This window comes from Schistocerca serialis, chromosome 12, assembly GCF_023864345.2.
Source record: "Schistocerca serialis cubense isolate TAMUIC-IGC-003099 chromosome 12, iqSchSeri2.2, whole genome shotgun sequence".
NCBI lineage: Eukaryota > Metazoa > Arthropoda > Insecta > Orthoptera > Acrididae > Schistocerca > Schistocerca serialis.
Window position 1 is genome coordinate 167467378 of NC_064649.1, and position 26696 is coordinate 167494073.

Sequence of the window (26696 nt, forward strand, 5' to 3'; positions counted from 1 at the left end):
TGTAAAATTATTCAATATAACAAAGCACATTACTACATTCTTTAAACTGGGTGACAAAAGTTTCCCACAGTGTTGTCTTGTTCAGTTCTTTAACACACACAACACAATCTGAACCCATTTCCTATACTAATGGTGGTAGCCTTACATTTGACAAATCTTACTGTCAGTTGCTTACTGGAGCCACACATCTGAAGTGAGCAATATCTTGCTAGTCTATATGTACATGTTTAGGAACTTTTTCCTTTTACTTTGCTTAGAGCTGCTGTGCCAGGAAAAAATATTACCAATAAAGAACTGGGGATTGAGATTTCTCTTAAATTCTGCTTAAAAACTTACTATTTATAACACTCAAGACTGATTTGAGTCAATTATAAGCCATATTTAACTCTCCCTCAAATGGCACTTTATAGCTGCCTAATGTATAATTCACATTAAGTCCTTGCTTGTAAAGGGATCAAAATACCAACCATTCCACAGATCTTTGTCCATACCACTGGACCTATTAAGATTCCAACTACACATACTATTAAAGGATTTATGTCAGTATGCCTTTTTATTCCAAATGGCAATCTCACCCCACCACACAGGAGGTAGTTCTTTAATGTGCGTCTTATAAAATGCACAATTAAAAATCCAAAGTGCCATTGAATTCATACTGTCACCCCCCTCCCCCAGTTGATTAAAACAAGTCTATTCAAGGCCAATGCCTCTGCAGTTATTGCATTGATTGAACATCCACAAAGCCTAAATGGTTGCAAATTTACCTATCTCACCTATTTCAAAGAAAAATACCTTCACATTTTTCACCTATGCATGTTAAAGTTCTTCCTTCTTTGAATAATTACATGTTTAACTTAAACATTTCTACTACCTCTCATGAACACATTTTTAACTTTCACTTTACATAATACACAACATTATAAAGATTGTTCATGTTTCCCATCATGAGTTGTCTGAAAAACTGTACCAAACCAATTCTAAGTATATGGTCAAGGTTTCATTTGCAAAAATGAAAATTTCATTTTCTTCTGAACAGCTCTTTAATTAAAGCCAAACAACAATTTACATGGATTTGAAATGGAAAACATTTGTAACGAAACAAGATTTTTGAGCTATATTGAAGTTCTGTCTGTAACATGTTGCTGCACACTTCAAGTTAACAAAAAATCTTGAAGCTTGAACTGAAAACTGCACTGGACTGGACAGATTAACCTTTTGACACTTTCACATTTAGTCAACCTCTTCAATAGTTGGCCCAGCACCACCAGCTCCTGCACCACCACCAGCAGCAGCTCCACCAGCACCTGGGAATCCACCAGGGAAACCACCAGGCATTCCTCCAGGAGCTCCTCCTGCACCCTGGTACAATTTGGTGATGATGGGATTGCAGATCTGCTCGAGTTCCTTCTGCTTCTCCTCAAATTCTTCCTTCTCAGCCAGCTGGTTGGCATCGAGCCAACGGATAACTTCATTGCACTTGTCCAAGATAGTTTGCTTGTCTGAGTCTGAGATCTTGTCTTTCAACTTTTCGTCTTCCACAGTAGACTTCATGTTGAAGCAGTAAGACTCGAGTCCATTTTTCGCTGCAATAGTTGCCTTCTGCTTCTCATCTTCAGCACGGTAACGTTCAGCTTCATTGACCATGCGCTCTATTTCTTCCTTGCTCAAACGGCCCTTGTCATTTGTAATTGTGATTTTGTTCTCCTTGCCAGTTGATTTCTCCACAGCAGTTACATTCAGGATACCATTAGCATCAATATCAAAAGTGACTTCAATTTGAGGCACACCTCGTGGGGCAGGTGGAATTCCTGTCAATTCGAATTTACCCAAAAGATTGTTGTCCTTTGTCATGGCACGCTCACCTTCATACACCTGAAACAATGAATCAGGTAAGTCACAAATTCAAGGTAATTTAACAATAAGTATGATTAAACAAATATTCAAAAGATTTTTCTATATTCTTACCTGAATGAGCACACCAGGTTGGTTGTCCGAATATGTTGTGAATGTCTGGGTTTGCTTTGTTGGGATGGTGGTATTTCGTTTGATAAGAGTTGTCATCACACCACCTGCAGTCTCTATACCAAGTGATAGTGGTGTAACATCGAGCAGTAGCAAGTCCTGCACTTCTTCAGACTTGTCACCTGCCAATATTGCTGCTTGTACAGCTGCTCCATATGCAACTGCCTCATCTGGGTTAATTGATTTGTTCAGTTCTTTGCCATTGAAGAAGTCTTGAAGCAACTTTTGTACTTTTGGAATACGAGTTGACCCACCAACCAACACGATGTCATGAATTTGAGCCTTGTCCATCTTCGCATCACGGAGTGCTTTCTCCACAGGTTCCATAGTTGACCTGAACAAGTCAGCATTGAGCTCTTCAAACCTTGCTCTTGTTATAGATGTATAAAAGTCAATACCCTCGTAGAGGGAATCTATTTCAATGCTGGCTTGAGTTGACGAAGAAAGTGTACGTTTTGCTCTTTCACAGGCAGTTCTCAACCTACGCAGTGCTCTTTTGTTGGTAGTAAGGTCTTTTTTGTACTTCCTCTTAAATTCTTGCACAAAATGGTTAACCATGCGGTTATCGAAGTCTTCACCTCCTAAATGAGTGTCTCCTGCTGTGGCTTTCACTTCAAAAATACCATCTTCAATTGTCAGAATTGACACATCAAATGTACCACCACCCAAGTCAAAGATAAGCACATTTCTTTCACCATGACCCTGTGGAAAGGAAAGACCAACAGTTTAAGAGACGTTTACTTAACTATTGTTACAGTTAATATTAGTTATTTCATCTCAATACTGAAATCCCATCTCTATGGGAAGGATTACAAGTACTTTTCTTGGGAATCAGAAAATATGAACTATGGCTGCACTGCTGTTTTGTATACAGCAGTGCATATGCTAAAAATACTGCACGTACAGAGGATTCGGTAGTATGAAGTGTAGGTTATGTTTGAAGGTGGTAATTGAGTTGGTAAAGCAAAGAAATAGTAAAGGTAGTAAACAGATCCATAGTACTGCCCAATATTTTTTTTAGATTTACATCATAATACATTTGTAACACTATATGGCAAGTTTAGGGCTGTTAAGTAAAACTTTTTAAACAGAAACAGTTGTATTAGCAGGTTCCAGTTTTGTTAACAATGTTATTAAACTATTTTCAACAATAGTTTAAATTTGAGTGGGGTACTTTCCTTTAAAGTAACAGAGGGAATGGTGTTTTTAAGTGGAATCCTGAACATAACAAACATTCATTTTAACACTGAACATGATCAAGATTAGCTGGGAAGTTCAAAATGTAGAAGGAACTCTAGAATTCTTTACCAATGTTTTACCAAAATTTTGAACTATAGAACAGTCTTGTTACTTAAAACTAGATGAGTTTGGTAGCATCAGCAGCAGCTGCACACACCACTATGACTTTCAGTTTAACCTTACAGCAGTTAAAGGCAGTAAGTATATGTATGTAGTACTATTACACTTTGGAATTTAAAAAATATTTACATTTATAACAAATTTAAATTGTAGGTTAAAAGTGCACAATTGAGGGTTATGACATTACATTTCCCATATGAAGTCTAGCTCTTGAGAATTCCCATTTTCCACAAGAATTGCTCCCTTATGTTCCGTAGATGTGTGAACAAATGCCTTGACCATACCAAACAGTAAATAAACCATTGATTGCTTATTGCAGTGGCAACAATTTTCAGAATAGACAATTGTCCACTTATGCAATAGGAAGAAGACAGTTTAAAGTTCACTACAAAAACAAATTTCTGGCCACCTTAATTATCCTATAATAGAAGAGGCGGTGGAGGATGGTGATCTTTCATCCATATTAAAACTGTTGGGTTATTTGGCAGTTTCAGGTACTTCTTGGAATCAGTCTTTTTCTGTAGTATGGACTCTGGTCCTATCAACATTCAGCATATTTTTAACAATTCTCTTAATTAAGCCATGATACTTTTCTCCAGAATTATTGCAATCTAGCTTCAAATGTTTAAAATAAGCCTATTTAGAATACGGATTAGTTGGTATTCTATAGCTTTTGTAGCTAAGTGATGAAGTAGGGTAGTGGCCAAATTTTTAGAAGTTTTGGTAAAAAAAATAATAAAAAACCACTTGAAATGGGATTGTTTGAAATGCACTGGCATTTCACTATGGTAGATGGTATGACATTTTTGTTGTAAGATATCTCACAAAGCATGATCTTTCCAATGTAACAGTAGGGCGATAGTATTTCAGCAATTCAAGTTAGGTTGGCTAAATTGTAAACTTTCACTGCCTTCGATGAAAGGTGAAGCTACTTGAATTTAAGTACGGGAAAAATGGGTGTGGTTAAATTAGTTTCCAGTTGAAGATTACAGGTAAGGGGGAAGAAACCTTAAACTTCAAACTTAGTCAACCACGCTTACTGTTAAGAGAAGTTAGAAAGCGATTACTTACACTTACCTTCTTATCGAGACCATAGGCAATTGCAGCCGCTGTTGGTTCATTAATAATTCGCAGCACATTAAGTCCCGCAATGGCTCCCGCATCCTTAGTGGCTTGCCTTTGCGAATCATTGAAGTAGGCAGGAACCGTAATCACAGCATTGCTGACATTTTTTCCAAGGTACGCCTCTGCAGTTTCCTTCATTTTTGTCAGGACCATTGAGCTAACCTCCTCAGGGAAGAAAGTCTTCGTTTCGCCTTTGTACTGAACCTGAATCTTTGGTTTGCCACCATCATTTATGACTTTGAAAGGCCAATGCTTCATATCGCTTTGTACAGCCTGGTCGTCGAAACGGCGCCCAATAAGACGCTTTGCATCTTAAAAAAAAAAAACATTTTTTTAACAAATTTCAAAAGCAAACGAAAATACACGTGACAAATAAGGATCTATCTACTTACCAAAAATAGTGTTACTTGGGTTCATGGCCACCTGATTTTTAGCAGCATCGCCAATGAGTCGCTCCGTGTCCGTAAATGCGACGTAGCTAGGTGTTGTACGATTCCCTTGATCATTGGCGATGATTTCCACTTTCCCATGCTGGAACACTCCAACACAGGAGTAGGTGGTACCTAGATCAATTCCCACTGCAGGTGCTTTTACAGCCATTTTCTGAAATAATGGGAACAATTAACGTCTAGTTCAATTAAAGGTTTAGGTATTTTTACTCACTTTTAGAACAATTCGCAAGTACGAACGTTAATTAAACAATGTTTTAAAGCTTTCACGTTTAGGAGAAGTGATTACGAAACCATTCTAAATGGTGCACAACTGAACACCATAACCATTCTGGATATTACGTAAACTTCACCATTAGATACTAGCTAATAAAATATAAAGAACTAAAATCAAATTTCATACACAATAAAATCTATCTACAACATACGCTAGAAAGTATGAAGAAACATCTTACCTTTCGTTAGCGTATATTGCAGGCACAACTTCAATAAATAACACACGTGCACACTCTCCGCTGTTCTGATTCCAAATCGGCGCTGGGTTCCTCCGCTGTCGGTTTTATTGACTGCTTTTGCACCAAGTTCCAGAACCTTCTCCGAGAATCCACCAATGACGTGACGACTGCTCAGAGTAGCGCGCGGAGGTCGCGTGCACGTGGTTTACATGTTGTTGCGCAGAAGTAAAGTAGTTACCACCAACAACTGAACGCCAGTAAATCCTAACAACGAATATATGTCACAAAATACTTCAGTTTACCGTCATTCACGTTTTTCAAACTTGACACTACGTTTTAAGCATTCCAAAAATTATGTCTTAAATTCTAAAATTTCACCGCAATGGCGGCAAAGCTGTAAACTGGGTGTTGGTAGATGGCGCAGGAATATTCTGGAGGTTTCGTGCATCAACGAGGATCGATAGCCGCCGCGAAGTTTCTTTGAAGGAATAGGTCATATATGGGCGGGGTGGGGGTCCTGGATAAATTGCTCGATGTCGTCGTTGAAAGAAAATAAAGGGATAAATAAATATGTTGCAAAGTATATTCTGCCTGCTTTCAGTCATTGAAGTGTATAATTAAGTTAAGAAATAGTTTTGTAAGTAAAGTTCTGTATAGATTTTACGAAAAGGAGGTAAAATGCATGTAAGCCGTTATACCATTTATTTGATAGCTTTGTACTTAATAGTAATAGATTTAGTTGCGTCGTGGCAATGTAAAGTCACAATGCCGAAACAGAAGTTCCGTAAACGCTGAGATAAAATTACAGTAAAAACGTTAAATCTTGTTATAGAGCATGGTATTTGTGGATTCGGAGAACGTTAGTAATAAGTTTGTGTTGCAATCAGTATGAACCGCCCTGATATCGTAACAGTTGAAGCATGACGTGAACACGGATCAATATAAGGAAAGTTACGGCAAGGTCGCAGTAATCACAAGTGACGTAGGTTAGAACCTAGCTGACTCATCGCAATGAGTTGATGAAACGTGTTAAGCGTACAGCGTCACCCGTTAATCCCAAATATTAAGAATAAAAAAATGTACTACTGGAAGGAAGCGTTATTTTACATAAATTCAATAATCTGAACAGTAATACAACGGAAACTTAGCAGTAACTGATGCCTAGTAAAGGATATAACCAAAGCGAGCTGTGCATCACATCCTGATTACAGCTCTCGTTTTCTCTGTCAGGAAATTAATTCTAATCCACTAGCCCATTATAACGTGCAAAGGGTGATATCATTTCTTGGGGTATTAAGTTTTATTAGACTGTGTTAATAGTAACTTGGATACGCGGTAAACGGTTTGCGACAACTATTTGTGCTGCTTAACTTCCAGGTCGTAATAAGTGCTTAACTCTTACACGGGCGTTGCATCGGTTAATGTGGAAGTTTGTACTTTGTTTCGCTTTTACAGCCGTAAAAGAGATAACAGAATATTGATTCTGGCTAGGTATGAATGTTCCCGCCCACGTTCTGACTTCTTTAAAGGTTATAGGAACAAGGTGCCGACAGAAAATGTAATTGTCGAAAATTTGTAAATATAAAACATTATGTGAAAGTACGTGTGGTGTTACTTAAACACTAACGTTAGCGTATATGATGTAAACGGTTTAAAACGTAATACCTGTATACCAATACCGCGACTGTGTGTTAACAATACTATATAGTTTCGTGTTCCATGGGTTTGCACGATATATGTTTCATATCGAACGAGTCATTTTACATTCACTTCCCGACTTTGAGTACAAGCTGAACATTTAGAAGTTTCTTTTTAGTCGCGTGTACCTACTCCCTGTTCAGAAGTGACGCTGAAACGTGAAATAGCCCTATAAGCGGTCATAAAGTTTCTAGTTTTTACATGTTGCACGTGCACGTATTCATTGATTTTTAGACGTCATATAAACCATATACAATTGATGACATCTACTATCGTATTTTACACCTGTAAGGAATGAGGAAACTGCTTGCTTTCCGAAGCGTCTACGCCCCCCACGTTATACGAAGTTGGATGAATCGCCTTGGTTCTCCATGCTACAAGGCATCTTGTTCCTAATTCTGTTATTTACATCAAAAGTGTAATGCTTTATTTATGCCGCCAGAGCTCGTTGTACCAAGGCTGAATTAGACCACTTCTTATGGTTATGTGTGCCAATGTCAACGGGTTTGCTGTTCCATTTAGGCCATCGTATTTACTGTGGCGATATGTTGTTTAATAATACAGCGTTCAGTTGATTGTATTTTCACATTGCCACACTAATTTTATTTCCTTGCGTGCCCCTTAGATAACTTTTTCTTGCGAACAATACTTAGTGTGGCGGAAAATAATAATAATAATAATAATCCGCAGCACCAGTATTCTATAATACAAATGCCCATGAAAACCTGTTTGTTTTATAAAGTGACTGGCAGATGATAAGTCTGACAGTGACGGTACCGTGGAACAGCATTATCAAGTCATTAGTCCCTTTTCGCCAAGCAACATGGGGAATTTTTGTGCTTTGTAATACATTAGCCGTTATGGGTTGCTTGTGTGTGGCTAAGACTTGTTCACCATCCATGAATAACACCAGCTTCTTAAAGCACATTTTAGAGCTCCTAAAGCAACTTAGTTCTGCCACATTTGTACTTAGAATCAGTGTAACTCTAGGGGAGAGACAAATCAGCAAATTAACATTTTCATTCAGTAATGTCATACAAAATAATGATTGTGGTAACAGCCTTAAGAAAGATCTTAATTGCTCAAAAACATGCTGTACGAATGTGGTGCTTGCCCACAATCCTCTAGTAGACATCTGTTTGAGTTGGGCTTTTTTACTACTACTCCACAGTATATTTATTCCCTCTTGAAATTTTTGTCAATAATCCGCTGCAGTTCAAAATGAACAATGATGTGCATAATTGCAATTCCAGAAGAATAAATGACATTCATTACTCCACATTAAGGTTGTACTTAACACAAAAATGGGTGTACAATGCTGCAACTAAAATTTTTGCTGACTTATCTTGTGATATAAAATGACCTTACCAAAGTAATATTTGAAAACAAACTGAAAAGTTCTTCCTTGACAACTCCTTCCACCTTATCGGTGAGTGGAGGGGATGGCAGGCTTTCGTGCTCCCCCCTTCATCCCGTCTGGATTGGCTTCAACTGGGCTTGGTGGTTCACACTGGCCATCTACCTTCCCACTCCTTTCCTCATGGGGTCTGTTATATCCTGAGCATCTCTCTTGTCTCCTGAGTTCTTTCATGCCCCTGTCATTAGTCAGTTCCTTTCCCCCACCTCGTCTTCTTGCCTTTTCCTTCCTTCCCTGTCAATAGTTTTTATCATTCTATGGATGTTGTAGTTCCTCCTTTTAATGTGGGATTTTATCGGTTTTAGTTAATCTCAGGTCAGAGTGACTGATGACCCCGTAGTTTGGTCCCTTCTCCAGTCAACCAATCTTCCTTGACAACTCCTATTTTATAAAAGAATTCCTATTGTAATGTTTTAAAGATGGTGGGTAGGATAACTGTTCAGTACATAGCCAGATTTACAAACTGGTGATGTGAATGTGAAATGACATTACAACTTTCTATGGAACATGAAACTAAGTAGCTCAGTCACACGTAAGTTAGTTCATTGCAGTGATCATGTGCCCCCCTCAGCTCCCCTTCCTGCCCCAGATTTTAGCCTATCTATTGTGTGGAAAGCAATTGTGACTTCACTGCTTATCACATGTGTATGCCACAAATGGTATCCATGACAAACAAAATGAAACCCATTTGAGGGCGATGGCGTGACCACCGTAACGTGTATACCTAGTGGGCTACATTTAAAGAGTGGTTGAACCAGAAAATTGCCATTTGTGTATTTCTTTGTACAGTTAAGCTACAACGGAACTGATGTCATCTCTGTTGTATTAATCCAGGCACTGACAAGTTGCTAACGTCAACTGCGGAAAACTTAAAGGAAATTAAGTGAAAGCATTAAGAACTTGATTTTTAAATTCCAGTTGGTGTAGCTGTATCAGAAATGAGATTCTCTTGCATTCCTCTATCCTGTGAACTTACTTATCAAGTCAGTTATGGAGCAGCTTACAGTTTGTCATGCAACTTGATGTTCATTCACACACTGTGTTTGGTCACTTCCATCATGTAGAATAGTGTTCAGGGATCTGTAACGAGTCGTGTAATACAGTAACAAATGGAGCCAGACACTGTTAGCTACTTCAGAAAAGTGTACTAACATCAAATTATAACTAACACTTACCTATTTGAATTGATAATTATGATATGTACTTTAAGGTAACTTTAATGAGCTGCCACTACTCCTCCTCCTCCTACACTACTCAGCTACGGCTCTTATGTAACAAGCTGAGTACACGGCATTGTCCAGGTATACAGGATGTTTCAAAATGAATATATGGATTTTAAGGCTTTGTAGCACATATTACATTCACCTTACAATTACAGGGTGAAATGTATTTAAACCGACAAACTCTGGGAGGTTGTAGGGGGGACATCAAAACAAATATTTTTTCCTATGAGGAGTATTTAAACCGGTAGAGGAAGATTTCTGTGGCGGCGAATTAATTAAAACGACAAACACTTTTCCGATTTTTTATGACCAAGAGACAACACATTAACACAATCCAATTTCAATTACAGTAGATTTTCAGAAATGCCTCTTTTGACACGTAAACAAAGGTTACACTGTTGGATCATGTTCTGTCTGACACGGGCAAAAACCCCAGGAGTATCCTGAATTGTTCCTGCTGCTGCTACTATCCGGGCAACCAGATCCTCCTCTAATGCAACAGGAGTTGCGTAAACAAGGTTGCGCTTCTCTCCCCACACAAAAAGTCCAGAGGGAACATATCTGGGGATCGAGCAGGCCACGGTACAGGACCACCTCTGCCAGTCCACGTTTCTGGGAACCGTCGGTCCAGGAATCGACGCACACGACGACTGAAATGTGCCGGCACCCCGTCATGTTGGAACCACATGCGTTGTCTTGTAGGGAGTGGGATGTCTTCCAGCAATTGTGGCAATGCTCTAGCGAGAAAATTGTAATAGTGCCTTCCGTTTAATGGCCTGGGTAGCAGATACGGCCCAATTAAACAGTTCCCAACAACACCGACCCACACATTTAACGAAGAGCCGCACTTGATGAGCGCTAGTAACTGTGGCATGTGGGTTATTCTCACTCCAGACATGCAAATTGTGCATGTTGAAGACTCTATCAAACCCGAATGTTGCTTCATCGGTAAACAACACAGAGGTTGGAAATGTAGGATGCATTTCACACTGTTCCAGGTACCACTGTGAAAACTGTGCTCTTGGTGGATAATCAACTGGTTCCAGGTTGTGGACATGCTGTAAGTGAAATGGACGTAACAATTGCTCTGGAAGGACTGTTGTTACATTGGTCCCCACGTTACATGCAATTGCACGAGTGCTGATTGAAGGATCCCGCTCCACATGCTGCAAGACAGCTTCCTCAAATTGCAGCGTTCTTACCGTGCGGCGGTGTCCCTGTCCAGGTAATCTGCTAAATGGCCCAGAGTCACGCAGATGTTGGCACACAGCAGCAAAGGTCGTATGATGCAGGATACGGCGATTAGGATATTGTTGTTGATAAACCTGCTGTGCAGCTCGTCCATTGTGGTTCGCTACGTAGTACACACCAACCGTATCAATGTACTCACTCCAGGTGTATCGCTCCATTAGTAAACGGAGACAATGCACTACTACACTGGTGGACAGCAGTTGCCTACAACTGAAGTGCGTAATACGCCCTACAGCAACTGAAGATCGTAATACGGCCTCTAACAACTGAAGACCATAATACGGCCTCCACCGGTTTAAATAATGTTCATAGGAAAAAATGACATTAGGGGAAAATATTTGTTTTGATGTCCCCTACAACCTCCCAGAGTTTGACAGTTTAAATATTTTTCACCCTGTATAAATAATACACCAAATGAAAGAGAAACACTAAAAGTTTTTCTTCCAATTATTCAGTGTGAACACCGATCACACGTAGAGTCAATAGGTGAATTGTTCTGAAACCTTGATCAATGTGTCTGGAGTAACTGTCGCAATAACACTGTTTCTGAAGACAGACAGATCAGCTGGTATCAAAGGCACATACACATGATCGCGTCCGATCGTGTGTGAACGTGGAGGTCGTGCATGAAGTGCTGTGTCAACCGGCCCCTTGCACCCAATCCACTGGTCGGATACGTCGTTTAACCAGTCGCATACTGAGTTATGCCAGTGAGGCGGCGCGCCATCTTGTACCCAGATAAAGATGTCTTCTTCCCATTGAGGCACGGGCAATAGGTGTAGAACATCGAGATAAGAAACATCAGTTATACAGTTGATGCACTGAAGAAGAGAGGCGCATAAACTTTCCGCGGGGATATTCCTCGGTGCTAAGTGTGAAACACTTGCACTCATTCACCATGTCATTCCATACTCTTCCCATCGTGCACCAGTACACAAACAAAACTGTTTGAGTTGCTCTTTAATTTGGTGTATTATTTACAATTGTAAGTTGAATGCAATAAATGCTAGAACACCTTAAAACCGGTATATCCATTTTGAAACCCCCTGTATATAGCACCCTCTCTGCTCATTTACCGCTCCCACACTGTCTGCCCATCTCCACCTCTCCTTCTCTCTGCATGTTACCACCCCCGACCCGATAGGAGCCCGAGGGCTCCTCTCCGTAAAGTATTTCTTTCCAGATTGTAACTAACACGTGTACCACATTTTGCTGATATCATTCCACGGGTTTATGATGAAATTTTTACTTGTGACTTCGCCGATGTACACACGTCAAATTTATTTCACATATAATTGTAATATATGTCACAAATAAAATGTGAATGTCACGTAACTAGGGCCTCCCTTCGCGTAGACCGTTTGCCGGGTGCAAGTCTTTTGATCTGATGCCATTTCGGTGACTTCCATGTCTATGGGGATGAAATGGTGACGATTAGGACAACACGACATCCAGTCCCTGACAGGAGAAAATCTCCAATCCGACCCGGAATCGAACCCGGCCCCTTACGATTTACATTCTGTCGCACTGACCACTCGGCTACCGGGGGTGGACGTGTCACAAATGTTTCAGATATATTTTAAATATTTCACATGTTTTATACACACCTGTACCTCTATTGAATTTTGTCCTGCAATTTGCTTTATGTGCAGCCCATTGTGAACGACATCGTATTTCCTGAATTATATGTCGTACAATGATATAATTTTATAGGTACGTTTGACTACTGCCGGCACAATATGTTACAAATACAGTTAGTAGTGGGCCTAAAGAAGTAATAAATTAAAATATTGTGCTTCACGTGGTAGTTTTACTGCACGAACAGCAAGAATGTAGTAAGTGTTACACATTTTTCCTTTCATCGCTTTGCGGGACGGGTCTCGGTGATGTCACGGTCTTCACTGCAGTTTCACGCCCACCTGTGCCCCGTTTTTAGGTAGGTGTGGTATCTACCCTCTGACTCCCCTACTCCCCCCTCTCCCACTAGTAATTCTTTCCAGGCAGGCGGACAGTAACTGGTATGTGTACCAAGTTTGGTTGAAATTGGTCCATTGGTTTAGGAGATGTGGAACATACATATATATACATTCATTTTCATAATGTGTGTGGGTAATTCAAACAAAATATTTTGTGTCTTTATGGAAGCAACTATTAGCTGTTATACACTGGAAAATCAAGATCCATCTGGTACAAACATTACGAGTTACGTAGCACTTACATTCCTGAGCTCAAATATTCAGTATATCGTAGGAATGGCTAGTGAGGTATACTTATACTTTGTGTTTAAATATTTGGGGATTTTCAGTCTCCTCCTTAAAGTGCACTGGCATCCTATTATAGACTTGTGTACCAGCATATAAATTATTGTTATTTATGGTTAATTTTATTCATCCAAGAAGTGTCTCACAGTGTAATAATAGAGTACAAATCGATAGCTCAAAATATACAACAGGCAGAATATATAATAATCTTTACGAGGACAGGAAAGAGCAGTTGGCTGTGGTCTCGATTGACCCTCGAGCAGCTGCACCGATTATTGTAACGTGAGCAGACGTGTGGCATACTTCGTACACGTGTAAAGAATAGCCGTCTTTATGTTACCGAGGTGAATACGTGGGAACAAAATCGCAGTTTAATTAAACAAAAATAAAATAAACTTATGTTATATGAGCTAAATCACTGTTTAATTAAACAATAATAAAATAAACTTTGATTGTATCACTCTGTTATCCCACAGCAGTGGCCCCTTCGGAGCCCTAAACAGTGTAGCTGCATCAGATCCTGCCAAATGCTTATTCAATTACTAATTATTTTGTAGACAACTACTTCATTTGGAATCATGCTGCTACCTCATAATGTGGGTCATTTTCTTATGTGGAACGTTTTGTCTCATGTAGCTCACTGTTTTTTTTTTTTTCTCCGGTCACTTCGACATATGACACCACAGCTTATCAGTTTGTTAGCCGAATCAATGTCGAAGGAATAGGTAGGTCTTGCAGTTTTAAAATGGCAATGGACTAGTGTAAGACTGTGTCATTTGTACGATATTGCAGTGCCTCTGTTCTGGCACAAATTTTCATTGTTGTCATTCCAATATACAAATGACGGCTGTCCAGATCCGCAGTTGCGTATACATTTAATGTATATAACGTTATTTGTGGTTAATGCACTTTGTACGTAGGTGCGGCTGCTCGCGGATTGAGGAACTGTCCTCACATTTGCTTTACTGATTTGGGAAAATCAGAATTGGAATGGCTGGACTGTAATGTCATACTGTCAAATACGAGGTCAGTAACAGCTGCACTGGCCCATTCGGTCAGTCCCTATCGTACGTCGTGCCTCGATTTACTCGCATTTTGTTTCAGGTAACTCGTAATACGTAACACAGTTCTGTTCTTCGTCGCCGGACGCGTCGAGGTCACGTGCCGGAGACTCCCAGACTGTGAAGACGCTGCTGTGCTCCTTGCACGAATTCCAGTCAGTTCAGAAAGCAGAATCCGTGCTCTTACATATTCATCTATGCTCCTCAGTCCACGTGAAAAATTAAGTCAGCATACACCTATGAAGAGTGAGAGCTCGAACTCGAGAGAATGACAAGACATTACTTCTTGACACATTATTTTCTCGTGAAAGCAATAAACTGTGATCACAAACTGAAATGTGACGTGGTAGTTATCCCCTTTCATTTCTCTCTGCTGCTCTAAGCCCTCTAAGAAATCTTTAACTGTGTAGTATGCATTACTTATGACAAATGTTTAGCTGGCTTTTTTAAACAGATGTATTTTACTAATCTTTTTCATTCCCTTTGGTGATTTATTATAGATTTTAATTCCCTGCTACAAAATGCTATTTTGGGTGTTTTGTTTTTGATAAATGTAAGTCCAAACTGCCTCTTGTTCCAGGATTAAGTACAGAACTGTTAATGAAATACTGGATAATGTTTGCCTTGGAATGCACCACAGACTAGCAGATGTACACAATTGGTGCAGCAACTATGCCCAATTTTTTGTAAATAGCTCTTTACAGTTAACCTGACTATTATTGTTACAGCTCTTTTCAGCCGTTTAAAAACTGTGTCTGTGTTTTGTTCCTTCAACGCCCATAAAATAATCGTACACCTAAGAATTGAATGCACACAGGCATTGCCTGTTACAAACTACACTCCTGGAAATTGAAATAAGAACACCGTGAATTCATTGTCCCAGGAAGGGGAAACTTTATTGACACATTCCTGGGGTCAGATACATCACATGATCACACTGACAGAACCACAGGCACATAGACACAGGCAACAGAGCATGCACAATGTCGGCACTAGTACAGTGTAGATCCACCTTTCGCAGCAATGCAGGCTGCTATTCTCCCATGGAGACGATCGTAGAGATGCTGGATGTAGTCCTGTGGAACGGCTTGCCATGCCATTTCCACCTGGCGCCTCAGTTGCACCAGCGTTCGTGCTGGACGTGCAGACCGCGTGAGATGACGCTTCATCCAGTCCCAAATATGCTCAATGGGGGACAGATCCGGAGATCTTGCTGGCCAGGGTAGTTGACTTACACCTTCTAGAGCACGTTGGGTGGCACGGGATACATGCGGACGTGCATTGTCCTGTTGGAACAGCAAGTTCCCTTGCCGGTCTAGGAATGGTAGAACGATGGGTTCGATGACGGTTTGGATGTACCGTGCACTATTCAGTGTCCCCTCGACGATCACCAGTGGTGTACGGCCAGTGTAGGAGATCGCTCCCCACACCATGATGCCGGGTGTTGGCCCTGTGTGCCTCGGTCGTATGCAGTCCTGATTGTGGCGCTCACCTGCACGGCGCCAAACACGCATACGACCATCATTGGCACCAAGGCAGAAGCGACTCTCATCGCTGAAGACGACACGTCTCCATTCGTCCCTCCATTCACGCCTGTCGCGACACCACTGGAGGCGGGCTGCACGATGTTGGGGCGTGAGCGGAAGACGGCCTAACGGTGTGCGGGACCGTAGCCCAGCTTCATGCAAACGTTTGCGAATGGTCGTCGCCGATACCCCAGGAGCAACAGTGTCCCTAATTTGCTGGGAAGTGGCGGTGCGGTCCCCTACGGCACTGCGTAGGATCCTACGGTCTTGGCGTGCATCCGTGCGTCGCTGCGGTCCGGTCCCAGGTCGACGGGCACGTGCACCTTCCGCCGACCACTGGCGACAACATCGATGTACTGTGGAGACCTCACGTCCCACGTGTTGAGCAATTCGGCGGTACGTCCACCCGGCCTCCCGCATGCCCACTATACGCCCTCGCTCAAAGTCCGTCAACTGCACATACGGTTCACGTCCACGTTGTCGCGGCATGCTACCAGTGTTAAAGACTGCGATGGAGCTCCGTATGCCACGGCAAACTGGCTGACACAGACGGCGGCGGTGCACAAATGCTGCGCAGCTAGCGCCATTCGACGGCCAACACCGCGGTTCCTGGTGTGTCCGCTGTGCCGTGCGTGTGATCATTGCTTGTACAGCCCTCTCGCAGTGTCCGGTATGGTGGGTCTGACACACCGGTGTCAATGTGTTCTTTTTTCCATTTCCAGGAGTGTATCTAGACATTTATAAAATTGTTGTGCAGAATGGGGATGAAGCCTACAAAATGGTGCTCATACGTTTAGTCCCACCTCACTTGCATCGACCCACAGAAACACTCTGTCTCACGTGCCTTAAGATGAGAGAGAAAGGGTCAGAGGTGCTATACCGGGGATTAAAACAACAGAGGATCTAAAAGACAGTACAGAGAAATGTGACTGGCAGGCCACTTGCAGACAACAGGGTTGAGTGAGCCAGTCACCCCATTAACACATTAAGACCGTCTCCCTAAAGCTGTAGGAAAGATGTTGGACAATTCACAAAACTTTAAAACCCTAACCACATTAATCTGAAAGTCATTTAAAATAGAGAGCAAATCAGTCAGCAAATGTGCCACTGCCATCTGGTCCGAAAATGAAACACAATCTAGTAAAAGGTGGCACACAGTTATCTGTACGCCACACGTCAGAGGGTCCTCTCGCCAGATCGAGAAGCCGTGCGTCGGAGAACTGTGGCCTACGTAAAGACGAGTAAGGAGAACCTCGTGTGTCTCCGGCTGGAAGGAAGTACGCCACAGCCGCACTTTGGTGTTAACTAGACGGAGCTCGTCGTCTGTCACTTCCGGCCACTCGTCATCCCACTGACGTGTGACTCTGTAGCTCGACAGCACGCGGGGGGGTGCGTTTCTGAACTAACTGAGGATTGCGAAACAGCTACATCTGCAATGCCCGTGTGCCCTGGCACCCAGCAGAAAGAGACCGCCTTCCTCAGCCTTTCTAGCCGGAGGAGGGCTCCCGGACGTACCGACTACTTTATCTGCCGGCTAGAAGCGTCGGAGACTGTGAAGGGCACCCAGGGGATCGGAACAGACGAGGAATTTGCAAAACACGTCTCATCTGCTCCGGTGCCCGCAACGTCGCATATAATTCTGTGACGTAGACAGTAAAGTCTCAAGGCTGTCGGATCCCGAGGACACGGTCGGGGTAAAATGACAGAGCGACCTACAGACTCCCCCCATTTAGACCCGTTCGGGGGGATGCGTAGTCTGTACGGACATTGTTTCCGTGTGTAGTATTGTGGCTGTGAACTGCCGAGTTCATCCTCCATTCACTCGTGTCATTAACAAAAGTACCATTAGGCCGTATACGCATCGGTACGTAAGTGTCAAAACTCTCACGTTCACGAAGAGGCTTCTGCGAGATGTTAGGTTGTCGACTTTGTGCGACATTCTTATTGCACACTTCTCCGGGATAAACACTTCTCACTTTAGCTGGAATGCCCCAGAAGATTGTGCCACAGAGCACAACTGATCGAAAGCGTGCTGGCGATCATTTTCCACTTGTACCGAATACTGCTAGAAGTACGAGGCTCAGAATAGTAATAAACAGTTTATTCTTTAGGATGCCACTCACAGAAAAGTGGAAGTGGTGAGCTGTCGACAGGCACACACGGAGGAACGCTAGTTTTCGGAGTTATCTTTTGACGGCCCCCCACGGTGCCGTGTGGGCATTTTAGTCTAGCTCGTCGAAAGATAACTGTCGAGTTTTCTTCCTTTCGTGTGTGCGTATCGACAAATTGACGCTTCTGCTTTTCGGTGAGGGCTCTCCTTTAACCCTAAAGTATTTGCATTTTACGAGAACTTTCACGTAACATTAATAAACGGTTTATGTGGTTATGACGGTCAGGTATTGACAATAAAAGAATCTGATGAGTCGGATTTAGATAATGAGAAATGTAATGTACAACAGAGTCGGAAGCAATGACCCGGTCAGGTCAGTCGGTCAATTTTAGGGAGGGGACCGAGCAGTGAGGTCGTCGGTCCTGTGACCGAATTACGACATTTAAACAGAATCCGGAGAAGGAACAAATGTGATGAAATGATGTGAGAAAATAACTATCACATTTTTAAATAAATTCACTACAATGTTTTAATCCCGTTTTCCCTCAATACAAAAGACATTGAAACTGACTGCAGTCTGGGAGTAATTTTAGATAACACCAAGGATTGATGACAAGCTGTAATTAATAATTGACTGTACATCCTGCTAAAACAAGCTTGTACAGGAGATTTCACAGTTAGCAGTGGCCGCTTGGGATGCCGAGCTGCAAGCTGAGGGTGGAATTTGTACTCGGTGTGCGTCACAGTTAGCACCAAAACTGATACGAGTGAAAGTCTATGAGGGAAAAGGGGAGGGGGGGGGGGTCGCACATAGGGGAAAATGTTCTCGAATTGTCTCAGAGTCTCAGTTGAGTATTATAAAATCGTATAGTTTATCGGTAAACAAAATAATAAAAGTACTTGGAGAATAAAGCAAAAATGATTTGTAGGATTATCAAGTAAGAAGTAAATAGGATGGACATAAATGTTACCCAAGATTCAAACAGTAGTAGTGGCAGGAATGATGAAAAGCATAAGTAACTACATTCAGTTTATACACACTTAGCACTCACTAGTGTTGGATAAAACACATGTACTGCATTAAAAAATAATGTGTATTAAAAATCAATAAATCAAATAGTTTTCTAAATTGCTAAGAATTTATACTGCTTATTTGAAGTGACAGTCCTATGTTACAGAATGTATTAAAACTTATAAACTAATTGTCACTCGAATTGCAAAAAACCGAAGATGAAGATGTTGACAGACTTTTTCCTGTTTCCATTCACTAAAATTTCACATTGCCATATTTGTGGGACACACTTCGTGGGTGAAGGAAACTTCATTGTGCAGATATCAGTTTCAAGCATATTACAAGGGGGCGGGGGGGGGGGGGGGGGTGGAAACACTGTGAAAAACACACGATTTAACATAAATGAAGATCCTAGCCGAGCCTGCGGGTTACACTGTTGTATTTGAGAACAAATGACACCTGTCTGATGTTCTCAATATGTTGCAAGTGTCAGTTGTGGTCAGACGAGTATTCTGTGTAGCTGTGAGTGCATTAATTCAGAACTGAGTGAATTTAAGTGTGGGCAAATTGACGCCGCTAGTACGCGGGTGCATTTGTCGGTGAGGTAGCCGAAGTGCTCAGTACTGGGAGAGGCACTGTATCGAAGATTTGTATCGCGTACAGGGGAAGGAGGAAAACATTATCCACTAAGTCACAATACAGATGGTCATTGGAGAAGATTGTGATAAAACATAAAAGGACGACAGCTGCAAAACTCACCACAGAACTGAATCTCACAAGCCGGAATCCTGTCGTCGAGGACTGCAGTGCGAGCTGGAATTCGAAAACCACTCGTCGGTGACATAAATGCCCCTGACAGGAAAATGGGATGCCCAAAACGTAAAACTCTGTATACGGAGCAGCGGAAGAAAGTCATTTAGTCGGACAGATCTTGTTTCACACTGTTTCCAACTGGTGACCGAGTTCACGTCTCATTTACGGCGTTCCGGGCTTACGGCACGGGCTACTTGCCGCGAAGGGTGAAACGTGGCAGGGTTCGGTGGTGATTTGAGTAGCCACGTCACTGTATTCCGGTTAATTCTGAAAAGGTGGCATTACTGCCCGTGCTCGTGTGTCCCTCCTAGCCGATCGGGCCCACCGCATTGTGCTACGTCTGTTCGTCGACGACGGTGCCGCGTTCCGAGAAGACGAGGCCCCTGTTCGCATTGCTCGCGTAGGCCGGTACCAGTTTTGTTACCGAGAAGGTGGATTGCCACATCTCCCCTGGACGCCACAGTCACCAGATCTCAATGTTATTGACTCTTCGGGTCTACTTTAGAGAGAAGGGTGCACGATTACTAGTCACCACCTGAACTTGCCACTATTTTGCAGGAAGAATGGTTCAAAGATTCCCTCAAAACCATACAGCACCAGTAATTATCCATTCTGAGATGACTGGAAACTGTTTCACAAAATGTGTTAGGCGTAATAACGAGTCGTGTTTCGATATTTTTGTCGATCTGCTGTACATGGTGTCCACACAGTCGTTCGTTCGTTCGTCCGTGTGTTCTGTAATTCTCTGAATGGGAAGGATCCTCAGGGATACGGAGCAAGTCAAGGCGTACGTATTATAACAAAAAAACATACAAATCGTAGGAACTTAATCTATCTATATTATTAACAACAAACTCTCCCTATATCGATTAATACTATCTGTGCTCGTGCCAACTAAATTTAATCGAGTAAATTAGAAAGTTATTACTTAACAAAATACACTCCTGGAAATTGAAATAAGAACACCGTGAATTCATTGTCCCAGGAAGGGGAAACTTTATTGACACAATCCTGGGGTCAGATACATCACATGATCACACTGACAGACCCACAGGCACATAGACAAAGGCAACAGAGCATGCACAATGTCAGCACTAGTACAGTGTATATCCACCTTTCGCAGCAATGCAGGCTGCTATTCTCCCATGGAGACGATCGTAGAGATGCTGGATGTAGTTCTGTGGAACGGCTTGCCATGCCATTTCCACCTGGCGCCTCAGTTGGACCAGCGTTCGTGCTGGACGTGCAGACCGCGTGAGACGACGCTTCATCCAGTCCCAAACATGCTCAATGGGGGACAGATCCGGAGATCTTGCTGGCCAGGGTAGTTGACTTACACCTTCTAGAGCACGTTGGGTGGCACGGGATACATGCGGACGTGCATTGTCCTGTTGGAACAGCAAGTTCCCTTGCCGGTCTAGGAATGGTAGAACGATGGGTTCGATGACGGTTTGTGAAGTGGGCTGACAAGGCAGCCAGTCCACAGTGACGGGTAGCCGAAAGAAAGGAAGGCACGCGTACACACACACGCCGACGGGCGTCAATTCTGGAACAGGATAACTATTGAATGGTAGCAAGAAAAGTACGTAGCTGCTTTATACTTAACTTTATTATTTGATGACTACAGCATTCTTCTTGAGACATTTATACTATAACTCTCAAAGTAGGTAAGGCTAATGGCGCCTTGCTAGGTCGTAGCCATGGACTTAGCAGAAGGCTATTCTAACTGGCTCTCGGCAAATGAGAGGAAGGCTTCGTCCGTATGGTCGCTAGCAATCTCCTCGTACAACTGGGATGAGTGCTATATCGTCTCTCGAGACCTGCCTTGTGGTGGCGCTAGGTCTGCGATCACACAGTGGCGACACGCGGGTCCGACATGTACTAAATGGACCGCGGCCGATTTAAGCTACTACCTAGCAAGTGTGGTGTCTGGCGGTGACACCACATTCCTCCCCCGCAAATCGGCGAACGGTCGTGAGATAAGGCTTCCGCCCGCCGTGGGGAGGACCCCATGTTGACGTATGCGATGAGGTGGGGAGCCTAACAACAGGCGAGGCTGTGCCACCCGCACCCGGCCATTCGGTCCGAGGGGAGCTAGGAAACGCCTGTAAAGCTAGTCCAGGGTGCACGTCAACATGCGGTGTATGCGCCCGTAAAGAAACATGAGGGGCCGAAGTGTCGAACTCCATTGCGTCGGGGTAGCCGACGCGCGATGACGTCATGTGGTCCGGAGCGGGCGGGAGTTCCATGGCGGAGGACAGCTGGTCACGGGAAGCGATCGGCGGCGCGTGACCCAGGGAGGCGCTTGGAGGCTGCAGCGAAGCGTCTAATGCGGGCGGCGCCGGCGGGAGAACAGGCGGCGGCGGCGGCGGCGGCTGCGGCTGCGGCGGCGCGCCGCCATGGGGCAAATGGGAAGGCATCGTCGGTAACACCTGGGGATGAGGCGAGCCAGTAGATGGGTCCCCAGGGCGCTGACCGGACGGCACCGTTGCTGAAAGCAGACGGGGAGCGGCAGAACCCGTGCGACGACAGAGGCGCAGCTGATTGAGATGCCGACGCACCTCACCAGAGGCCCCCAAAACCAAATACATCGCGCGGCCGAGGCAGCGAAGAATGCGCCCTGCGAGCCAACGCCGTGAACCGCGATAGTTGCGATAAAATACAACGTCGCCTGGAGCAAAAGCAGGAGTCTGCCGCTGCACAGGAACCTGATGCGGCGGATGCAGCAAGGACATCAAGGTGCGATGAGGACGACCGTGGAGCAACTCAGCCGGCGAGCGACCATCTCGGGGCTGAGAGTGATACGAAGACAAAAAGAGCAACAGTGCGTCCTCCCGAGAATGCGACTCTTTCAATTTCAACATCTGTGACTTGAAAGTCCGGACCAATCGTTCAGCGGCACCGTTGGACTGAGGCGAAAACGGCGCGGATGTCAGATGTTGAATACCATTGGCCTGGCAGAATGACTGAAATTCTGCGGACATGAATTGTGGGCCATTGTCGGAAACAATAGTCTGCGGAAGACCTTCTATGCAAAAGATAGCAGACAACGCTTGGATGGTGGCGGAGGACGTCGTGGAAGACATCCGGACAACAAAAGGAAAGTTACTGAAGGCATCGACCAGAACCAACCATCGAGCATTCCAGAATGGACCAGCAAAATCAATGTGCAAGCGTTGCCAAGGGGAAGTGGCTTTTGGCCATACAAAGACTTTCCGCGGCGGTGCGGATTGTTGTTCGGCACACGCCATGCAAGAAGAACACATATTCGTAATCGCAGCATTGATTCCGAACCAAGTACAGTGCTGACGAGCAAGTTGTTTCGTTCGCACTATACCCCAATGTCCTTGGTGAAGAAGCCGTAAAACAGAGGACTGTAACGAACCTGGGACCACGACCCTGGACTGATCATTATCAGAACGCAACAACAAAACACCACGTCGAACAAAAAGTCTCTCCTTGTGAGCAAAAAATCGGCGAACCAACGGATCCTCGATCCGAGACTTTGACAAAGGCCATTGCGTAGCAACAAAACGCAAAACAGTAGCAAGGACAGGGTCAGCAGCTGTGGCTGTAGCTACACGACGAAAATCAATCGGAAACGATTCGACCACTTCATCGGTTTCCGAATCAATGAACATGCAAGCAAGTTCGGAAGAATCGAATGCTTTATCCTCAGCAACAGGCAAACGGGACAACGCATCGGCGTTTCCGTGCTTAGCAGTGGACCGATACAAGATATCGTAGCGGTACTGCGAGAGGAAAATAGACCAGCGAATGAATTTCTGCGCTGTACGTGGAGGTACAGGCTTGGTCGGATGAAAAAGCGATGTTAAAGGTTTGTGGTCTGTGATGATGGTGAAGTGACGACCATACAAGAAATCATGGAACTTAGTAACACCAAACACGAGAGCCAAAGCTTCTTTCTCTATCTGCGAGTAATTTCTTTGCGCAGACGAGAGAAATTTGGACGCAAAGGCAATAGGGCGATCATGGGAGCCAACTTTGTGCGCAAGCACTGCACCGATCCCGAAATCCGATGCATCTACCATCAACAAAAGGGGTTTCTGGGGATCGAAAGGCGTGAGACAAGTATTAGAAAGCAACGCCGATTTCAACTGGCGAAAGGCGCGTTCGCATTCCGTCGTCCACACGAACGGAACACCTTTACGGCGTAAGCGATGAAGCAGAGCTGAAATGGAAGAGGCATTGCGCACATATTTATTGTAATAGTTAATTTTACCCAACACACTCTGTAGCTGTTTCACATTGCAAGGGGAAGGTAAATCTTGTATGGCACGGAGGTGCTCTGGACTCGGATGTATGCCTTGGGCATTGATGACATGGCCCAGGTATGGTAAGTCACGAGCAAAAAACACACATTTGTCCTTCCTCAAGCGAAGACCATTTTGTCGCAAGACCTGAAATAATGTTCGTAAGTTCGCAAGATGATCTTCTTCTGTCTGTCCGGAGATCACTATATCGTCCAGATAGTTTGCTGCAGTAGGGACCGACGCACAAATAGTTTGTAAATATTGCTGAAACAATGCAGGGGCGGATGCACACCCGAATGGCACTCTTTTGAACCTGTACAATCCAAGATGCGTGTTAACTACCAATACGCGCTGGGATTCGGCGTCCACAGGTATTTGCAAGTACGCATCGGCGAGATCCAACTTCGAAAAATATTTTCCCGGGCACAGTTTAGCAAAAAGGTCTTCCGGGCGGGGCAAAGGAAAAGTAGCAGTCACTAGTTGGGGATTCACTGTGGCCTTGAAGTCCACGCAAAGTCTCAATTTTCCAGAAGGTTTTGGCAAAATTACTAAGGGTGAGGCCCAGAGAGAAGCTTGCACACGTTCAATTACACCCTGTGATTCGAGATCGTTTAATGTTCTTGCGACCTCATCACGCAAGGCGTGGGGAACATTGTGCGCTCTGAAAAATTTCGGTTGCGCGTTTACTTTCAGTTCCAAATGTGCTTCATAGTTTTTAGCGCAACCTAAGCCCGGTGCAAAAATATCTGCAAATTCGTCACATAAGCGAGAAACACTGTCTGAAGGCACAGTCTGATTCACTGAGAGGACCTGATTTACAATAGACATGTTAAACAACTGAAATAAATCTAAGCCAAACAAGTTCACTGCAGAAGAAGAACGAAGAACGTAAAATGACACAAGTTTTGTTTGTCCCTTGTACGTTGCAAGAAGGCTGCACTGTCCTAACACAGGTATTGTCTGTCCTGAATATGTGGTTAGCTTACCATTTGCGGAACGCAACGGAGGGTTGCCCAGTTGTTTGTACGTCTCGTCGGGGAAACAATTTCACTATCACATGGTAGGTGGACACACCGACACAAGAAAGCAAAAACGGCTGCCGCTCATTACCTTGAATTCTGTAGGCAGCGAGGTGGAAGGCAAACTGGCGGGACCACTCTTGCCAGGACTCGTGGTTCGGGTCGTAGTGCCTAAAAGGCGGTGCAACGGCAGGTTGTGGCTGCGGTAGCGGTGAAGCGGCGGCGGCCGCATCGGCGTGCAGCGCACGTTGACCCTGGACGAGCTGTCCAAGGGCATCCAATAACGCCTGCGTCTGCTGATTCTGCAAGCGATAAAATTCGGACAGTACATCTGGCGAAGCCATGACACAAGTAAATTAGGGCAAAGCAAAACACAAGATCCTTTGTAGACTCGTCGCCAATGAAGTGGGCTGACAAGGCAGCCAGTCCACAGTGACGGGTAGCCGAAAGAAAGGAAGGCACGCGTACACACACACGCCGACGGGCGTCAATTCTGGAACAGGATAACTATTGAATGGTAGCAAGAAAAGTACGTAGCTGCTTTATACTTAACTTTATTATTTGATGACTACAGCATTCTTCTTGAGACATTTATACTATAACTCTCAAAGTAGGTAAGGCTAATGGCACCTTGCTAGGTCGTAGCCATGGACTTAGCAGAAGGCTATTCTAACTGGCTCTCGGCAAATGAGAGGAAGGCTTCGTCCGTATGGTCGCTAGCAATCTCCTCGTACAACTGGGACGAGTGCTATATCGTCTCTCGAGACCTGCCTTGTGGTGGCGCTAGGTCTGCGATCACACAGTGGCGACACGCGGGTCCGACATGTACTAAATGGACCGCGGCCGATTTAAGCTACTACCTAGCAAGTGTGGTGTCTGGCGGTGACACCACAGTTTGGATGTACCGAGCACTATTCAGTGTCCCCTCGACGATCACCAGTGGTGTACGGCCAGTGTAGGAGATCGCTCCCCACACCATGATGCCGGGTGTTGGCCCTGTGTGCCTCGGTCGTATGCAGTCCTGATTGTGGCGCTCACCTGCATGGCGCCAAACACGCATACGACCATCATTGGCACCAAGGCAGAAGAGACTCTCATCGCTGAAGACGACACGTCTCCATTCGTCCCTCCATTCACACCTGTCGCGACACCACTGGAGGCGGGCTGCACGATGTTGGGGCGTGAGCGGAAGACGGCCTAACGGTGTGCGGGACCGTAGCCCAGCTTCATGGAGACGGTTGCGAATGGTCCTCGCCGATACCCCAGGAGCACGTGGCGGTGCGGTCCCCTACGGCACTGCGTAGGATCCTACGGTCTTGGCATGCATCCGTGCGTCGCTGCGGTCCGGTCCCAGGTCGACGGGCACGTGCACCTTCCGCCGACCACTGGCGACAACATCGATGTACTGTGCAGACCTCACGCCCCACGTGTTGAGCAATTCGGCGGTACGTCCACCCGACCTCCCGCATGCCCACTATACGCCCTCGCTCAAAGTCCGTCAACTGCACATACGGTTCACGTCCACGCTGTCGCGGCATGCTACCAGTGTTAAAGACTGCGATGGAGCTCCGTATGCCACGGCAAACTGGCTGACACTGACGGTGGCGGTGCACAAATGCTG

General features: G+C 44.3%; 2 protein-coding genes and 1 long non-coding RNA gene across 5 annotated transcripts in view; 1 reads left to right on the top strand and 2 right to left on the bottom strand.

Annotated features, from left to right (window-relative positions):
• Positions 1–1016: 1016 nt before the first annotated feature.
• Positions 1017–6038, bottom strand: LOC126428173 (heat shock 70 kDa protein cognate 4). Of its 2 annotated transcripts, none has more exons than XM_050090087.1 (5): positions 5411–6038; positions 4899–5109; positions 4459–4817; positions 1966–2724; positions 1017–1872 (listed from the first exon to the last, which is right to left on the bottom strand). In XM_050090087.1, exons 2-5 carry the CDS (start codon positions 5104–5106, stop codon positions 1231–1233), a joined length of 1968 nt encoding a protein of 655 aa, XP_049946044.1. In that variant the 5' UTR covers positions 5107–5109; positions 5411–6038; the 3' UTR covers positions 1017–1230. The 2 variants fall into 2 exon arrangements, with proteins under 2 accessions (XP_049946044.1, XP_049946043.1); XM_050090086.1 differs by having other exon boundaries at positions 4453–4817; positions 5411–5567.
• On the top strand, positions 5891–15287 carry LOC126428176 (uncharacterized). 2 transcript variants are annotated; one of them, XR_007576786.1, is made up of 3 exons: positions 5891–6047; positions 14181–14286; positions 14365–15287. It is a non-coding gene; the product is annotated as an uncharacterized LOC126428176 (long non-coding RNA). The 2 variants fall into 2 exon arrangements; XR_007576787.1 differs by having other exon boundaries at positions 5913–6094.
• A 3711-nt stretch (positions 15288–18998) lies between these two features.
• The window catches only part of LOC126428024 (uncharacterized protein K02A2.6-like), a 54716-nt gene continuing 47018 nt past the window's right edge, over positions 18999–26696 (bottom strand). The window contains exons 2-3 of the mRNA XM_050089903.1: positions 22174–25377; positions 18999–19032 (exon numbers count right to left, since the gene is read on the bottom strand). Coding sequence (XP_049945860.1) covers positions 18999–19032; positions 22174–24884 — 2745 coding nt within the window. The 5' untranslated portion in view covers positions 24885–25377. The remainder of the gene's footprint in view (positions 19033–22173; positions 25378–26696) is intronic.

Coding starts and splice junctions, on each gene's coding strand:
- LOC126428173 (XM_050090086.1), bottom strand. CDS start 5,106: ATGGCTGTAAAAGCACCTGCAGTGGGAATTGATCTAGGTACCACCTAC. Junction 2,725..4,452: donor GTCTCGATAAGAAGGTAAGT/GTAAGTAATCGC, acceptor TCCTTTCCACAG/GGTCATGGTGAAAGAAATGT. Junction 1,873..1,965: donor AACCTGGTGTGCTCATTCAG/GTAAGAATATAG, acceptor TCATTGTTTCAG/GTGTATGAAGGTGAGCGTGC.